The 14,073-nt window shown below is 39.4% G+C and overlaps 3 protein-coding genes across 3 annotated transcripts in view; 2 read left to right on the forward strand and 1 right to left on the reverse strand.

Annotated features, from left to right (window-relative positions):
- CBG21977 overlaps positions 1-1,323 on the forward strand; it is a gene marked incomplete at both ends in the record, with an annotated part of 2,967 nt that extends 1,644 nt beyond the window's left edge. Inside the window, 2 exons of the mRNA XM_002629883.1 lie at positions 240-818; positions 856-1,323. Coding sequence (XP_002629929.1) covers positions 240-818; positions 856-1,323 — 1,047 coding nt within the window. The remainder of the gene's footprint in view (positions 1-239; positions 819-855) is intronic.
- A 2,766-nt stretch (positions 1,324-4,089) lies between these two features.
- The window catches only part of Cbr-cpna-1, a gene marked incomplete at both ends in the record, with an annotated part of 31,275 nt that continues 21,291 nt past the window's right edge, over positions 4,090-14,073 (forward strand). The window contains 5 exons of the mRNA XM_002629880.1: positions 4,090-4,350; positions 4,383-4,534; positions 5,895-6,503; positions 6,554-6,745; positions 7,493-7,570. Of these exons, the coding sequence (XP_002629926.1) occupies positions 4,090-4,350; positions 4,383-4,534; positions 5,895-6,503; positions 6,554-6,745; positions 7,493-7,570 (1,292 nt within the window). The remainder of the gene's footprint in view (positions 4,351-4,382; positions 4,535-5,894; positions 6,504-6,553; positions 6,746-7,492; positions 7,571-14,073) is intronic.
- Positions 7,643-13,683, reverse strand: CBG21976 (the record flags this gene model as incomplete). The annotated part of the gene is made up of 15 exons (XM_045241776.1): positions 7,643-7,954; positions 8,000-8,202; positions 8,249-8,367; positions 9,041-9,235; positions 9,281-9,399; positions 9,506-10,266; positions 10,314-10,499; positions 10,544-10,776; positions 10,827-10,912; positions 10,956-11,102; positions 11,261-11,414; positions 11,471-11,881; positions 12,513-12,718; positions 12,913-12,994; positions 13,436-13,683. The coding sequence occupies 15 exons, from the start codon at positions 13,681-13,683 to the stop codon at positions 7,643-7,645; spliced, it is 3,462 nt and encodes a 1,153-aa protein (XP_045097418.1).

Below are 14,073 nucleotides of genomic sequence, written 5' to 3' on the forward strand. Positions count from 1 at the left end.
GAATTCCAGAATCTCAGGATCTCAAAATTTCAGAAGCACAGAAGTTCAGAAGTTCAGAATCTCAGTTTTTTAAATTTCAGAATTTCAGAATCTCAGAATCTCAGAATATCAGAATCTCAGAATCTCAGAATATCAGAATATCAGAATCTCAGAATCTCAGAATCTCAGAATCTCGGAATCTAGGGATCTAGGAATCTCAGAATCTCAGAATCTCAGAATATCAGAATCTCGGAATCTAGGGATCTAGGAATCTCAGAATCTCAGAATCTCAGAATATCAGAATCTCGGAATCTAGGGATCTAGGAATCTCAGAATCTCAGAATCTCAGAATATCAGAATCTCAGAATATCAGAATATCAGAATCTCAGAATCTCAGAATCTCAGGATCTCAGGATCTCCGAATCTCAGAATCTCAGAATCTCAGAATCTCAGAATTTCAGAATCTCAGAATCTCAGAATATCAGAATCATAGAATTTTAGGATCTCATTACCTTATAATTTCAGAATCTCAGAATCTCAGAATCTCAGAATCTCAGAATCTCAGAATCTCGGAATCTAGGGATCTAGGAATCTCAGAATCTCAGAATCTCAGAATATCAGAATCTCAGAATCTCAGAATATCAGAATATCAGAATCTCAGAATCTCAGAATCTCAGGATCTCAGGATCTCCGAATCTCAGAATCTCAGAATCTCAGAATTTCAGAATCTCAGAATCTCAGAATATCAGAATCATAGAATTTTAGGATCTCATTACCTTATAATTTCAGAATCTCAGAATCTCAGGATCTCAAAATTTCAGAAGCACAGAAGTTCAGAAGTTCAGAATCTCAGTTTTTTAAATTTCAGAATTTCAGAATCTCAGAATCTCAGAATATCAGAATCTCAGAATCTCAGAATATCAGAATATCAGAATCTCAGAATCTCAGAATCTCAGAATCTCGGAATCTAGGGATCTAGGAATCTCAGAATCTCAGAATCTCAGAATATCAGAATCTCAGAATCTCAGAATATCAGAATATCAGAATCTCAGAATCTCAGAATCTCAGGATCTCAGGATCTCCGAATCTCAGAATCTCAGAATCTCAGAATTTCAGAATCTCAGAATCTCAGAATATCAGAATCATAGAATTTTAGGATCTCATTACCTTATAATTTCAGAATCTCAGAATCTCAGGATCTCAAAATTTCAGAAGCACAGAAGTTCAGAAGTTCAGAATCTCAGTTTTTTAAATTTCAGAATTTCAGAATCTCAGAATCTAGGAATTTCGGATCCTGTAAATCTGAAAAATTCAGAATCTCAAAACTCAAAATTCCACTTCTAATCAAAATATAATGACCTCTTGTTCTCCATCACATTGTCCATCATATCTGATCACACCCCAACGAAATACTCATAGATCAAAATCTGCTTCTCTCTCTCTCTCCCATTGCTCATCTTTTCCGAAAACTTTCATATCAGGCCTACCAATCGATCCTGTTGTGTTCCCGTCCCACACACACATCTCTAAACAACTGCTCAATCTCTGCGTCTGTCACTCTCTCGCCGGGACCTTCCGTCCCGCCCGTTGAGATCCCTTCATCCCCTCCTTTTTCTCTACCGTCTCCTCGTTTTGCGTACTCTCTCTCTCTCTGGGTGAAGAGAAGATTTGCCATTGAGTCCGATTGATTTCAAATTTCTCTGTCTATCTGTTTGGAGGATTTTCATCGGGTTTTTATATATTTGTCTGCTGTGTTTTATTGGAAAGTTACTGTTTGCCTTATTTTTCAAAGAACAAACATTTTGATTTTTTCTGATGTTAAGGATTGAAAATGTGGGTGGACAGAGACATTTATCCCTATTTTTCTTTGCGGAAATCCAGAAAAATGTTCCCATAGTTTTCTCAGTTTTCTCTTATTCTCGTTCTCATGAATTTCGAGATAGCTTTACGAATCTAAAGCTCATTTTGTACAGTGTCAAGTTCCTCATTTTCAAAGCTTCATTTTAGTCCAAAAACCAATTCTCCAGCTATTCTAGGAGTCGAGATACAGTCATTTGAAGTTTAGAAGATGCGCAGACAGTTAGAGCGTCTCGTTGTCTGCGTCTCTAGCCTCCGCCATTGTATCTCGACTCTCAGATGAGCTATAAACTTTGTTCTTTTCAAATTTCGTATATTTCCAAAATCTTCATTTTCAAAGCTTCATTTTGGCCTAAAAATCAATTCTCTAGCAATTCTAGAAGCCAAGATACAGTAAAATGAAGTTTTGAAGAGACGCAGACAGTTAGAGTGTCTCGTTGTCTGCGTCTCTTGTGATTTTCAAGCAGACATTTAGATCCGCCAAAATTCCAAAACTAGTTAAAGCACATTTTTCTATTTTCCTGTAATTCTTTTCATGCTTTGCGATATGCGCCTTGAAAGACGAGAAAGTAAGAGTGGAGAGAAGCCTATGGTAGTTTTAAAGGCGCATATCTCAAAAACCAATAAAGCTACGAAAAAGTTGTCAACTACAAAATTGAAGCTCTATTTTCGTGTAACACACTATCAAATTTTCGCAAACTTCGAAATATGATAAACCACTTTTTTATGACTCCAAAGATGACAGTTTTCAGCTAAAATGAGCGAAGAAATTTTAATGAACGATTGTCTGAAACCCGCAAAGTTAGATTCTTGAAAAATCCTTTGAATTTTTTTTGGAACTAGATACCTTCACTTTTTCCCGAACATCTTGACAAGTGTTGTTTTTGTTTCCTTCCGTCATCCGTGTCCCATCGTTTTCCCACCAGTAGTACCCATCTCTCCGACACTCTTTACCAATCACTAAATCAGTTTCTCAACATCTCTCTCAACATCTTTCTCACTCTCTCTTGGAGAGTTCATGACTCTACTCCATGCCATCCTCTCTCTTCAGCTACGCAGTAGCAGAAGTCTTTTTTTTTTTCTTCCTCTTCTTTTTTTCGGAGCATCATCCCCGGACTATTACATTGTAAGAAAGAGGACGGAAACTTAAAAATCCCGAGGAAAAGACATTTTTTTTTTGAAACGAACAAGAGGAAAATGTAGAGAAGAAGAAACTGAATAGGAGAGAGTTCTTTGTGCTTTTTTGATTCCAAAAGATTTTGAAAAAGCCAAAAAATTAATTTTTCTAAATTTCTCATAAGTTTGTTTTTGTATCCTCCACTTTTTCAGCTCAGATTTGGTTTATAGCACCATTCTGGCTTTTTGAAAAACTTTCGAAAAATTATGAAAATAACCTAGAAACTTTAAAAGCTGGTTCTAAAATCATAAAAGTGGTCCACAACTAATTCAAATAAGTTAAAAATTGGAAGAAATTCCAATTTTTTTTGTATTACTAAATTCATATTTTCCTGATTTCCCTTCAGCAATTTTGAAAAATTTTCAATCATATTCGCACTGAACATTAAAGCATTCTTATCTAGAAAACCAGAAAAGCTATAAATCGGTTTATTTTTTTTTGTAGATTTCGAAATTCCTAATTTTTAGCATTATTTTGGTTCAAAAACCAACTTTCTAGCTCTTCTAGAACTTGAGTTATGGACATCTGAAATTTAGAAGAGACACAGACAGTATCTCGTTGTCTACGTCTCTTCTAAACTTTGAGCTTCTGTTACTTGGCTCATTGGTGAGCTAGAAACACTGTTCTTTCTGATTTTTGTGATTCTTTTCTGCATCATTCTGTTCTAAAATCCAAGTTTCTAGCTTTTCTACGATCCGAGATAAATGCATTTGAAGTTTAGAAGAGACTAAATGTCTGCGTCTCTTCTAAACTTTAGATGCACGTATCTCGGCTCCTACGAGAGCTAGAAACGTTGTTTTTTCCGGAATTTTTTAATTTTTTGATTTCACAATCTCTCAGCTTTGTTTTGGTCCAAAATCCGATTTTCTAGACCTTCTATAAACCGAAATACAGTTCGAAATTTCGGAGAGACGCAGAGAGCTAGAGTGCCTCGTTGTCTGTGTCTCTTCTCAATTTCAAATGTCTGTATCTCGGCTTCTAGATGCGCTAGAGACTTGCAACTTTTTCTCGTTTTTCAATTTGGCAACATTTTCCTAAATATTCAAATTTCAGCCCCCACCCCCTACATCCATCCAATGGTGTTCGACGCACGTCTCGGGTACGACCCGGACGAGTGGGAGGAGTGTCCGGAGCCGGAGCATTTTCTGGTATTTTCCGGGTTCACTCGCTACTTGCTCACCATCGGAGCCATCGCTTTTGTCTACTATTTCTTCAAGCTTTTGGATGACAAGAATAAGAAGGATTCTGGAGACAAAAAAGGAGAAGAAGAGCAAGAGGCACAAACTTCGGTATCGCACGTTCTAGCAGCGGCTAGTGAAAAGTTGCATGAGAAAGTGGTGAGTGATGGCCTAGAAATCAAAAACGCCAGAAATTCTTCCAGCAACACATTCCGGAATCCGCTGAAGAACTCGTTCGTGAGGCAGACCAATATCTGAAGGAAGCGGCGCTTACAGTTCAGAACAATGTCCAACAGTTTGCGGAGAACAAGTTCCCAAGTTTGGAAGTGGGCTTGAATGTTGGGTAAGTCGATTTATTGGATTTTTCGTTTTTTTTAATCCAAAAACCAACCTTCTAGGTCTTCTAGGAACTGAGATACATCGATTTGAAGTTTACGGAGGTAGAGACGCAGACAACTAGACACTCTAACTGTCTGCGTCTCTTCAGAACTTTGAAGGGCTGTATCTGGAGTTCTAGAAGTGCTAGAGAATTGATTCTTGGACAGAAATGTAGCTTGTATATTCAATTTCCAGATTTTCAAATTTTTTCTGAATTTTTCAAAAAAAATTGCTGAAATTTCGGAATTGCTTGAAAAATATATTTGAAAATTCCTGAAATTTTGAGAAAAAAATTAAATATTGGTCCAAAAACGAAGGTTCTAGCCTTTCTAGAAATTAAAATACCGTAATTTGCAATGCGGAGAGACGCAGACGGTTAGAGTGTTTGACTGTCTGCGTCTCTCGTAAACTTTAAATGTGTCTATCTCGGGTCCCAGATGAGATAGAAACTCGATTTTTTTTTGATGTTTGTAAAACTGAAAATTCTTCATTTTCTCAGCTTAAGTTCGGTCCATAAACCAACCTTCTAGCTCTTCTAGGAGCTGAGATACAGCGATTTGAAGTTTATGGTGGCTAGACAACTAGACACTCTAACTGTCTTCGTCTCTTCAAAACGTTGAAGGGCTGTATCTGGAGTTGTAGAAGTGCTAGAGGGGTACAGAAATGTAGCTTGAAGTTTCAATTATATAATTTCAATGTCTCCCGGATTTTTTTTGAAAATAATATTGCTGAAATATTCAAATTATCGGAAAAATAGTTTGAATTCTAAAAATGTCTAAAGTTTTGAAAAAAAATTAAATTTTTGGCCGAGAAAACAACGTTCTAGCCTTTCTAGAAGCCGAAATACCTTAATTTGCAACTTGGAGAGACGCAGACGGTTAGAGTGTCTGCTTGTCTGCGTCTCTCCTAAACTTCAAATGTCTCTATCTCGGGTCCCAGATGAGATAGAAACTCGATTTTTCTGATTTTTGTGAAACTGAAAATTCTTCATTTTCTCAGCTTAAGTTTGGTCCACAAACCAACTTTCTAGCTCTTCTAGAAACCGAGATACGACCGCTCAAAGTTTATGATCTCAGAGACGCAGACAAGCAAACACTCTAGCTGTCTGAGCTTCTCCAACATTTCAAATGTCTATATCTCAGCTCCGAGAATAGCTAGAAAATTGGTTTATGGACCAAATTGAAGCAGAAAAATGGAAAAGTCAGATTCTCAACTTTTGAATCACTTTTGGAAGTTTCAACTGATAACAATCAAAATCTAAAGTGAGACTGACAAATCCCAATCTCGTTTTCTAGAAGATTCTAAAGAATTTTTGATTTTTTTAGCGCCGCCATCGACGCGACCAAAGAGAAATTCGACTCGGTTCTCCACTCCGTCGACCACCATCTCCACCAAACCAAAAACATGGATCTATCCCCAACATCTCGGGATTCCACCCAATTCGAACAGATCCCATCGATCGCCCCCGACTCTCCGCCTTTTGCCCATGACTTTGAGCACGTTCCACCCCATCTCAAAAAGGCTGCTGAGCAATACTATGCTCAGCAACAACCACCACCAGTGCCCCAACACAAATCACTGGTTCAGCCAATTCCAATCAGTCCAACCGATCAGAAGCTTCTATCTGAATTTGATATCTATGATGTGCCAACGGACCAAAGAATGAATCAACTCTCGGAGCAACTTGGGCAACTCGGACGGCCACAGCAGCCTCTTGGCATTCAAATCCAGCCACAATACCAGCCAAACTTCGATTTCACCCAGCTATCCCCTGGATCCTTGGCTAGATACCAGCAACAGCAATACGTGGACATCTCTCAGTTATCCCCAGGAGCTCGAGCTCTCATCGCGGAGCAACAAATGGCTCAGCAAGCCGGAGCATTCCAACCTGTCACACCCAAAAAGATCAATAGGGAGAAGCGTCTGAGTGAGCAGTGAGTTTTTGGAAAATCTTAAAATCTTCTAGATTCCAATTTCATTTCAGAGATGAGCGGGCTCTCCAGGACTGGGAAAAAGAGAAAGCGCTCCTGGAAGCTGATCGACTCAAGAAACTTTTGGATCATGAAGTCGGTGGAGACTCGAACACCGATCTGTCGACTTCCCAGAAAGCTTACGAGCATTTTGCGCCAGCATCTCATATCTCGTATGATAGTCATTCTGGAGCAGCACAGATGCAGTGAGTTTTTGAGTCAGTTACGCGGTTGTAGGAAGCTCGCCGGCGTTTACCAGTTCTCGCCGATGCTTGCCGACCCACGCCGACGCTTCTACCGGTTTCGCTACATAGAGAAAATGTTATCGGCAAGCGTCGGCGGACGTCGGTGGACGTCGGTGGACGTCGGTGGACGTCGGCAAATGTTCGGAAAGCACCGGCAAGCATCGGAGTGCGTCGGCAGGCGTCGGTTAATTTTTGGCCAGCGTCGGTAAGCATTGGCAAGCATCGGCGGGCGTCGGCTAGTGTCGGCGAATGTTCGGCAAGCGTCGGCAGGCGTCGGCAAGCGTCGGCAGGCATCGACATGAGTCGGCGAATGTTCGGAAAGCGTCGGCAAGCGTTGGCAAGCGTCGGCGAACGTCGACGGACATTGGCGGATGTCGGCTAGCGTCGGCAAGCGTCGGCAAGCGTCCGCGAGCATCAGAAAGAGTTCGGCAAACTTCGGAAAGCGTCGGAAAGCTTTGGAAAGAGTCGGCAAGCGTTGGCAAGCGTTTACAAGCGTTGGCAAGCGTCGAAAAATATTCGGAAAGCACCGACAAGCATCGGAAAACGTCGGCAGGCGTCGGCAAGTGTCGACAAGCGTCGGCGGGCATTGACATGCGTCGGTAAGTATTGGGCAAACATCGACAAGCGTTCGGCAAGGGTCGACAAGCGTCGGCAAACCTTTCACTAAGCTAGGAAGTCGTTTTGCTTTCAACCTCTACCAATTTTCAGACCTCTTGACACCCCAATCGCCGCAAAACGTGCCGAACAACAACACCAGCACATCGCACCACCACCTTCAACCACCAAGTACGTTTATTTTATTCATTTATATACAAAAATCAAAATGGCACATAAAATCATCACATATGTAGACATCAATTAGTACTCATTAAACGTATCCGTACTTGATCCTAAACTCTCCGTCAGTTTCCTTCTCGAGCTTCTATGAAAACTGGGCTCTCTCGATTTGAGCACACTCTCCGATTGCCAAGCTCGATATCGTTTGTAGAGGAAAATCAAAAATAGAATCGTTCCTTGGGATCCTAGAACAATTGTGAATAGATAGTGCCAAAACGTGGTGTATGGGGAGTAGAGGGTGCCAAACTGGAGGACCCATGGAAGACCCAGCGAGATTTGCATGACTACAATTGACACAATCTTTGTGATGACATTGGGATCGTAGTGATGGCCCTGAAAGAATAAGATGGTCTAGGAAACTCGACCTCGGTCACTTACACCTTGACTAAACTTCCGTTTCATCCCACAAAACACTTTGTAGATCATGAAACTTGTGCAGATTACGGTACTTAATAACAAAATTGTCACTGGTATGATGATGGCGGCAACCACATAATCCGGACGGACCCAACAAAAACAGTCTTGGCGATCGAAAAATTTTGTGAAAACTAGGAGAAACATGGATAAGATGAAAGGGATTGCTGGAAATTTTTTATTTTTGAAAATCTATAAAATTTGAGGACTCACCAACTGACATAATTAGGACTGCAGGGGTGCTTAGGAGAATCCCAAGGCATTTAACGAAGGTTTTGGGTAGGAAGCTTAGAATATTTCGAAGCGCTTGGCAGATTGTTAGTAGCAGAGAGCTGGAAAATTTCTATGAAATTGTTCATTCTCTAAGCTTCAATTTAGTCTAAAAACCAGTTTGCTAGCCCTTCTAGAAGCCGAGATACAACGATTTGAAGTTTAGAAGAGACACAGAGAACTAGACACTCTTGCTGCCTGCGTCTCTCCTGACCTTCAAGTGGTTATATCTCGGCTTGTAGAAAAGCTAGAAACCTGGTTTTTGGACTAAAACAAAGCTGAGAAAGTGAAGAAATTTGAGGTTACAAAAAGAGTAAGAGCCAAGTCTCTAGCTCATCTAATATTCGAGATAAGACCGTTTGAAGTTAAGAAGAGACACAGACAACGAGGCACTCAAACTGTCTGCGTCTCCCCTGAACTTCAAAGGCCTATATCTCGGCTTGTAGAAAAGCTAGAAAATTGGTTTTTGAACCAAAAGCAAGCTGCAGAAATGAAGAATTTTAGTTTCACAAAAATCGAAAAAATCAAGTTTCTAGCTTGCATAAAAGCCAAGATACAACCTCTCAAACTTCAGAAAACACGCAGACAACCTCGCCTGTCGTCTGCGTCTGTTGTCTGTGTCTCTTCAAAACTTCAAATTTTTATTTCTCGGCTTCTAGGACAGCAAAAAACTTGGTTTTGGAACCAATATAAAGCTGAAAAACTGAGAATTTTGACGACTAGAAAAATACTCACCACAACAACAACGCGTACATCACCGCCGCCATTGTTGTGCACGCCGTTCCAGAAATTTCTTGATTTGAGAACACAGTGAAAAAGATGTAGAATAAAAGTAGATCGAAATGATAAGCCAGTGCTAGAAAATCCCGTCGCGCCAGATTATGACCTCGAACATAGGTGTAGAGGCGACTTTTCGCCAGGTAGGGAATACTGAAACTTTCATATGGGGTTACTGTACCTCAAACAAAATCTTACTAGGCAGCCAGACTAAAGAATGTGAGAAAGACCAGTGAGAAAATCGATAATCCGTTTACAACATATCCCAATGTGATAAGAGCATTGTCACAGACATTCGGGTCGTTCAGAGCGGCATCCTGGAATTTTTTAATTTTTCGAACAATAGAACTTTTTGCACCGAGCATACTGATAATCAGTTGGAACTGATCGCTATAATTTTGGAATTATAGCAAAAAATTGAGCCAGGCTACTTACCACAATAATAGCGAAATCCGTCAAATGTGTACACCTTGCCTCGAGAATCCCATCCGAATCAGTCATAATTTCACATTCTCGATTATCGGCCCACTGTCTGCGTCCAACATCCCACCAAGTGACTTTTAAACTTCCATGAAGGGGTCGCAAAAGTGTCGAAACATTGAAACGGAGTAGTGCCATTGGAGCATCAGATGTGGAGGAGATGGACACAGCTACACCGTTATTGAGTACGGTAGCACTCATCACCGGTGTTGATGGAAGGGATGTTTGACGAGCGCAAGGGGATAGGGGTACAGTTTCTGAAAAATATTGTTTCATTGAGCTCATAGAAATGTCAGCAAGCGTGGCNAAGCATCGGAAAGCGTCGGCAAGCGTTGGCAAGCATTGGCAAGCGTCAGGAAGCGTCGGCAAGCGTCGGCGAATGCTCGGAAAGCGCTGGCAAGCGTTAGCAAGCGTCGGCGGGCGTCGGCGAATGTTCGGATAGCGTCGGAAAGCATCGGCAAGTTTCGGCGGTCGTCGACATGCGTTGGTAAGCATTGGGCAAACATCGGCAAACGTCGACAAGTGGTCAACAAGGGGTCGGCTAGCGGTCGGCAAGCGGTCGGCAAGCGGTCGGCAAGCGGTCGGCAAGCGGTCGGCAAGCGGTCGACAAGCGGCCCGCAAGCGTAGGCAAGCATCGGCAAGCGTCAGGAAGTGGCTAAAAGCTCTTGGCGCAACAGTTTCTTCAGATTTTATAACTAGCTGAACTTTGACACACCATATAAAACTCTCAAATTTGTCACAAAAAACTCACGACTCGTGACATTCATCATTTCACTATCCTCCTCATCCCAAACACTTCTCCTATATCGTGGCGGCGGTGTATACGTCTCCGCTTGTCCCGACGAAATCGGATGATTCGTTCCCGTATAACTCCGATACTGTTGCTGACCCACGAACAACGAAGTATCTCGATAGATTGTGAAGAACACATGGGATACTGTAACTAAGCATAATTAGGGATAAGTTGACTAATTAACTCACAAGCTTGGGTGCTACATAGATCGGATAATGGGACAAGTATGGAGTGCCACTTCCCAAGGGAATCCGTGGAATTTATAAGCTCAAATTTCGAGCCTAAATCTAGCAATCCATCATCTTGGCTTAAATTCTGGCAATTGATTTTCTTCGAACTGAATCCTAGATTCGTCCCCTCCAAGTACTCAATCCGCTGATCCATGGTGTTGTCAACCATAGTTCCAAGACTATTGAGGACTCTGAAAATACACATGGCCTAAGATTTTTCTAGGCCGTCGATTGAAAATACCTTTGAGCAGAATTCCCACTTTGATACATGGTAGTAGGATCGACATAGAGCATGTTGTCTAGATTGTGAAGGATTTGATAGGAGTTCTGAAAATTTTGAAAAGTAATTTTTTGAATTTAAGATTTTTACCTCTGTTGTCAATCCGGGAACATTGGCGGCGTTCACTAGAATCGTTGAAATTTCCATGACTTGAGTGGAATTCAAATTCGGACCCATTTTCGAATAGGTCAGCGTTTCATTGAGTACGGTAGACACGTTGTTGGGTCCCACACCGCTCTGGAAAATGTTGACTACTGTAGGGGGATTACTGTAGCCACCAGTTCAGGTCACCGCCTACTTCCTTCACGAATTATTATTAACTCAATGTTTTCTAATTAAAAAAAGTAATCCGATTATTAATAATTGTTTGTTGTGTCCCGGAATTATTTTTTCACAAAATTTTCCGATTTTTTCTTAAAATTACTAACATCACTCAAATTTTTTAGCGTCGGCACAAACGCATCAGGTGTCGTCGTCGTCGTGGGGTGTGATGACGTTGTGGTTGACGACGTCATCGATGACGTGGCATTCGTGGAATTTTTGACGGTTCTGTAATCGATTATCAATTAACTTTTTGAATTTCTTAATTGGGTCAACTATCACACGTGCTAGTGCTGCTTGTTGTTGTTGTTGGCATGCCTGTGGTGGTTCTGGTGGTTGTAGTTTGTAGTCGGGTTGTAGTCTTTGTAGTTTGTAATATAGGAGTTGTAGTTTGTAGGGGAGTTGTAGTCTTTGTAGTTTGTAATATAGGAGTTGTAGTTTGTAGGGGAGTTGTAGTCTTTGTAGTCATGTTGGTGGAGGTAGAAGCAGTGGTGGTTGTAAGCTTAGTGGTTGGTAGCTTTGTAGTCGTCTGGACTAGTGTAGTATTTGGTAGTACTGTAGTTGTTGTTGGGATTACTGTAGTCGATGTGGGTGCGGTAGTTGTGGGTACGGTAGTTGTGGTTAGAAACCTTGTAGTACTCGTGGCGTCCATGGATGTTGTTGGTTGGTAGTTCCAGAATGGGTGATTCGCAATGCTGGAATTTTTTTTTGAATTTTATAAAAATTGAACATTTTGTATTTTTTAAGACATTGCAAGACACAGAAATATGGAGGATTTTCAGATTTAAAGAAATAAGAAATAAATATGGAGGATTTTCAGATTTAATAAAAAAAAAAAAAAAAGAAATTCAGAAATTCAGAAATTCAAAAATTCAGAAATTCGGAAATTCAGAAATTCAGAAATTCAGAAATTCAGAAATTCAAAAATTCAGAAATTCAAAAATTCAGAAATTCAGAAATTCAGAAATTCAGAAATTCAGAAATTCAGAAATTCAGAAATTCAGAAATTCAGAAATTCAGAAATTCAGAAATTCTGAAATTCAGAAATTCAGAAATTCAGAAATTCAAAAATTCAGAAATTCAGAAATTCAGAAATTCAGAAATTCAGAAATTCAGAAATTCAGAAATTCAGAAATTCAGAAATTCAGAAATTCAGAAATTCAGAAATTCAGAAATTCAGAAATTCAGAAATTCAGAAATTCAGAAATTCAATGTTTTCAAATTTCAAGAAGCTTCAAAACTTCCAAAAAGTCTGGAAAAAAAAGAAAATTTAAAAATTCGAAAATTCAAAAAATTTTCAAATCCAAAATTCTAAAAAAATCTCACCAAGAATCATTAGAAGTCATAATACAACTCGACAGTATCCCATGACAAACACATATCGAATCATCGTAATCATTTCCCTGAGTATCGGTTGATAACTGAGATCCAAAAGCACATAATCCAGTTTTTATCGTCTCCGAACAGCCATTTATAAAAACATCCGGACTTTGAGAACCTCCTTTGTACAGAAAACTCAAAAGATTAGATTCCTGAAAATGTTCTTTTTTTGGAAAATTTCCCAACTTTCTTTGAGGCAATTTATCTCGGTTCCTATAAGAGATATCAAAATGTGGTCAACTGATAAAATGTTTTTGAGCTTATCACCAACATTTTATCAATTGACCACTTTTTGATATCTATCACAGGAAATGAGATATATGGACCCAAAGTTTACTGTAATTACCATATCAATTTTATTAACCACAATATTTAATTGTTGATTTGGTTGGATAGTGAATTGACATCGCAAATTGATGATACCGCAGCTGAATTTTAATTTTGAGATAGTTTGTAATTCAGAAAATCTAGAAAATCAGAAATTCTAAAAAATTCAGAAATTCGAAAATTTTTAAATTCCTTAATTCGAAGATTTCTAACTTTAAAAAATCATATAGAGATTTCAGACTTTTCAAATTTTCGAAATTCTAAAATTACCGCAATTTTACGGTTTCTTTGTCTGAAAATCCTGAAAATTTTCAAGTTTATAGTGTTAAATAGAAGGTTGTAAAATGCTGATAAGGAAATTGATATTTGCTTAACCAATACATATATTTGAATTTCTGAATTTTAGAGAAAAATATTTAGTGGAAATAAAAAAATTACTGGTTCCGAATTTTCAGAATTTTCGAATTTTTCAGAAATTTCTATTTCCGATTTTTAGGAATATCTGGATTTCCTTAAAATGAAATTTTGAAAAAAAAACTCACTTCCTGCCATTGACGAACATTGAAAAATGAAACGGCGACACATTCAACACAGAAGTCGTGAATAGTGCCGTCCCATCATCCATAAAACCAATATCAATTTGCACATTTAAATAGTAAATTAGAAAAAAATTATTCAAATCGTTCTCTTGAAATCGAAAAGTGTAGGTGATAGCGGCTACTGTAGATGGTCCAAAGATTCCAAGAATTAGAAGAATGCAGACGATTTGTCTGTGGGAAAAGTAAGACATCGGAATGCATAAACCAATTATTTTTAGCGGGGTTTTAAAGGAAGGGTGGGGTATGGAAAACGCGGGAAGAAAGGGTAGAAAGGAAATACGTCGGTGATAAGAATGACACACAAGGTAGTGATAGTGAGAGAGATAGAGAGAAAAAGAGAAAAAAGTAGTTGAGGGAGATGTTGAGGTTGAGATAGTTATTGAGGTAGATGTTGAGGCAGACGTTAAGGTCAAAGTAGAGGTTAAGATAGATCTTGAGTGTAGATGTTGAATGTAGATGTTAAGATAGAAGTAGACGGTGAGGCAGTTGAGAGTGAAGAGAAGAAGAGAAAAAAGTTATAAAAACTGTTCTTGTTTGTGCTTACGTCTCTAGAATCACGCATGTTTCCTCCTCCCACACAA

Source organism: Caenorhabditis briggsae (genome assembly GCF_000004555.2).
Source record: "Caenorhabditis briggsae complete genome, chrII, whole genome shotgun sequence".
NCBI classification, from domain to species: Eukaryota; Metazoa; Nematoda; class Chromadorea; order Rhabditida; family Rhabditidae; genus Caenorhabditis; species Caenorhabditis briggsae.